This window comes from Lygodium microphyllum, chromosome 26 (genome assembly GCF_053477565.2).
Source record: "Lygodium microphyllum isolate KBCC chromosome 26, Lygodium_microphyllum_v1.1.10, whole genome shotgun sequence".
In the NCBI taxonomy this organism is placed as follows: Eukaryota; Viridiplantae; Streptophyta; class Polypodiopsida; order Schizaeales; family Lygodiaceae; genus Lygodium; species Lygodium microphyllum.
Genome location: NC_141160.1, coordinates 13,239,641 through 13,243,220, shown reverse-complemented (window position 1 = coordinate 13,243,220; position 3,580 = coordinate 13,239,641). Strand labels below are relative to the sequence as shown.

General features: G+C 38.5%; 1 protein-coding gene across 1 annotated transcript; it reads right to left on the bottom strand.

The window, feature by feature from the left end:
* Positions 1–971: 971 nt before the first annotated feature.
* Positions 972–3,312, bottom strand: LOC148013004 (uncharacterized). The gene is made up of 3 exons (XM_087668314.1): positions 2,837–3,312; positions 1,905–2,461; positions 972–1,119 (listed from the first exon to the last, which is right to left on the bottom strand). Exons 1-2 carry the CDS (start codon positions 3,129–3,131, stop codon positions 1,929–1,931), a joined length of 828 nt encoding a protein of 275 aa, XP_087524440.1. The 5' UTR covers positions 3,132–3,312; the 3' UTR covers positions 972–1,119; positions 1,905–1,928.
* Positions 3,313–3,580: the final 268 nt, after the last annotated feature.

Genomic DNA, 3,580 nt, shown 5'->3' with positions numbered 1-3,580 from the left:
CTACATAGGCTACATGGCAAACACGGAAGTTGCACATTGAAAGCCTACTACCTACATCTCAACCACACGACCAAGCTAGTTGCACACTACAAGCCTACTATGTAAATCTCAACCATACAAATTAATTTACTCCTAGTAGTAAGAGAAGCTACATTAGGCCACGTGATGAAGCAAGCAAGCCTTCAGTTGAGGAGAAATAAGAGAAACCACATAGGTTACATGGTAAACAAGCTGCAATTAATAGTAAAAACTACATAGACTACATGGCAAACAAACGAGTTACACACGAAAGTTTCACATGAAAGCATGCTATATACATCTCAACCCTAAAGATTACATTTCGACTTCCAACTCATAGGCTACATGGTGAACAAGCAAAAACTATATACTCTAGATGGTGAACAAACAAATGTTTTATGAAGACTATGCAAGTCTAGAATTAGCCATCCCGACTTGAAAATATGCAACAAAACACACTTAAATAATGGAAACACACCTACATAACTAGTTACAAAACACGACATTTGAATAATGGAAGCACACCTACATTCTCTAATTAGCTATACATCAGTGCAAAATGAAGTGTAGTGAAATATTAAATTATTCATATTTGTACATTTACCTTTGAAACAAGGGGGAGATGAGAATATTCTTCAGTATTTAAAAAACTACAACCAATGAATAGAACACAATCTTCAAGTTCCCATTTGACAAATAAGCAAAAATATTCATAATCAAGTATTGTGAAATCTTCCAAAATTTTTGAAGCCTTGTCATTATCAAACTGGAAAACTTCAAGCTTCCACATAAAAATACAAATATCAAATGTGCGCTCAAAGATTAATTTAAAAAAAAATCAAACATGTGCTTCTTAACATATTTTCAAGAAAATCTTCAAGCCTCCACATAAAAATACAAATCTCAAACATGTAGCAAAAGATCAATACAAAAATGATCAAAGATGTGCTCCTTAACATATTTTCATATACATATGAACTCAAAGCTAATTTATACATCATTGGAAAAATATTGATGTCACCAAGAACATGATCAAAAGCTTAAAGAAAACAACAAAAAACAACATATCTCCATGCGATCCTCAAGGTCTTGTGCTTGTTCCTATCCAACAAGGAAAAGAAGCATTTAGGTAACAATGCTTGAAGGCTTATAGATGTGCAAGCTTGGATACTAGCTTAAATGATATGTAATGGATGACACTCGAATGCTTGCAGGAAGAGATTAAAATATGTGAAAGCTTTTATACTAGTTTGAATACGTAATGCTAGACACTTCTCCTTGCAATCAGGCTTTTCATCTAGAAAAGCTACCTTAATTGAAAGCATAAATGCAAAGAAGAATACTATGAACTACCTTGCTCTATGCTCTACCTATTTCAATATAGGTAGTTAACTATGTTTTATTAACATTGGTAAGGTGTTTCATTTCCTTGCAATGAGACTTTTCATTTAGGGAAACTAGGTAAACTGCAAGCCTAACTATACACTACCATGCTCTATGCTCCACCTACTTCACAACTAAACTAAATTTTATTGACATAAGTGACTTGTATCACTTACTTGCAAGCAATCTACCACTTGATTAGTCCTAGATATACTCTAAATCATCACAAATCGTCATCTCCTCTCACAAGCAATCCATTGCCTAAACTAATAAGACATTAATTTACAAAACATTCTATGCCTTATGCTTTACGCTCCATCTATTTCACTATTTAACTAATTTTATTAGCATAACTAAGGTTATGTCCCACTTCTACATTCTCCTTTTTACAATGTCAAAATGACATGAAAATTGCTACTTGTCCTATTTAACCATTATTTTTATCCCTAGCCAAACCCATAACTATCATAATACTAGTACTAAAAAGCAATGGATTTCAATACCTAGTATGGTTGCACAACGTATCTTCATGAATGATGGTCACCTTCAACTCTTTGTCCACCATTAGCTATGTGTCCACCCTCATCTTCACTGCTCGTAGTGCTAATACTGTCCTCATCTTTCATTTTGTTCTTGACCCTTTGAAAACTCTCCTTCACCTTGCTCCGTATCTTTTGTATTGGCCCTGTGTGGTGCTTGCCTTTATGATGATGATCATGGTGTTGTTTCCCTTCTGCCTCATGTTGTGCATTATGATCATAGTGTTGTTTTCCTACAATTTCATCATTGAGCAGTTGCTCTTGCAGCTTCCCTTCATGTAATTTTGTGCGCTCCAAGTCTTGGCCAACTTGTGCAACCTCCTCCTTATTCGCAACGTATTTTTCATTTTCACATGTTTTCCCCATACCTTCCTGGGAAGGTGGTAATTTCTCCTCGACATGATAGGTAGGGAGAGGCAGTTTCTCCTCTTCATAAGGGAGGCTGGGAGGAAGTTTCTCCTTTGCATATAGTACCACGATTTCAGCATATTCTTTCAGTTCACCATAACCTGATCCGGTTCCTAATGAAGGCACGTAGACAGGCCATATTATCATATGTCACCAGGCAATCAAAACTGCAATAGCATGCATTCAAATCGAATGTGGTAATGATGTTAACGAAGTCAATCGAGTGAATGAAGGTTTGATATGGCAAAAATAGTTATCACGGGTAGAGATAGATAGATAGACAGACAGAGAGATAGATGGATGATCAATAGATAGATAGACAGATCGATCTCAGGTCTTGAACATATGGAGATACATACACATGTAAGGCACCCGACTACGTCAAGACGGCCGGGAATATTATTGGGAATTGAATAAAACTAGCAGATTCTGAATGCGATAATGAAGATCAGGCGATAATGAAGATCAGAAGCGACAGATCAGATTACCTGGGACAACCGTCTTGTAGCCGGTGGATGGCGGTTCGAGGGCTGGCTGGTCGTTATACTCATCGACGGGCTGCACGTAATTCGACTCTGGTGCACGATCGGGAGTTTCTTTAGCATCCGCATCCGCATGAGGATTGAAGATACCGCCCAGAAATTTTTGCAGCAACGAAGTCATCTGTGTGTGTGTGTGTGTGTGTGTGTGTGTTTGCGTGTATGCTAATAAGAGAGTGCTATATTGGGTTAGTAAGCTGCTGTCAGAGGTCGTGGGCGTGCTTAATCCGTCGTTCGTAATCATCTCCCTGCCTGCATCTCAGGCACAGAAGAAATTGCTCGCGAGCACAGATCAATCTAGAGTACACGAACGCCGTGACGTGGACGAGCCGGTGCAATATAGCAAGGTTCCATTTTTCTTACTATACTCGTAGGTTCCCGCACGCCAATTTCTACGCTGTTCGTCGTAGGAGCCAGGACGCTCATTATCATAACCCAGCGCTCGCTACACGCCCAAGGGACAGATCACCTTGCCCTCACTATTACTCATATCACGTAATCCTACCTCTCACTATTGATCCGGTAAGTTGACACGTTTGATAAGGTAAAATACGTAATCTACGTGATTCGTCCCCCCAGATAGCCCAATCCATCTTTCCCGAAGGAAAAAAGAGGGTGCGTAAAAGCTTAACGACTAACGTTTTTTCACACCATGTTTTGAGAAAACTAATCAAGCAACTCTCGAGCTTTGGA

Excerpts from the sequence above, each read along its gene's own strand:
- LOC148013004 (XM_087668314.1), bottom strand. The coding sequence starts at position 3,131 with ATGATTACGAACGACGGATTAAGCACGCCCACGACCTCTGACAGCAGC. Across the intron at positions 2,462-2,836 it reads CTACAAGACGGTTGTCCCAG|GAACCGGATCAGGTTATGGT; the intron begins GTAATCTGATCT and ends TGCCTTCATTAG.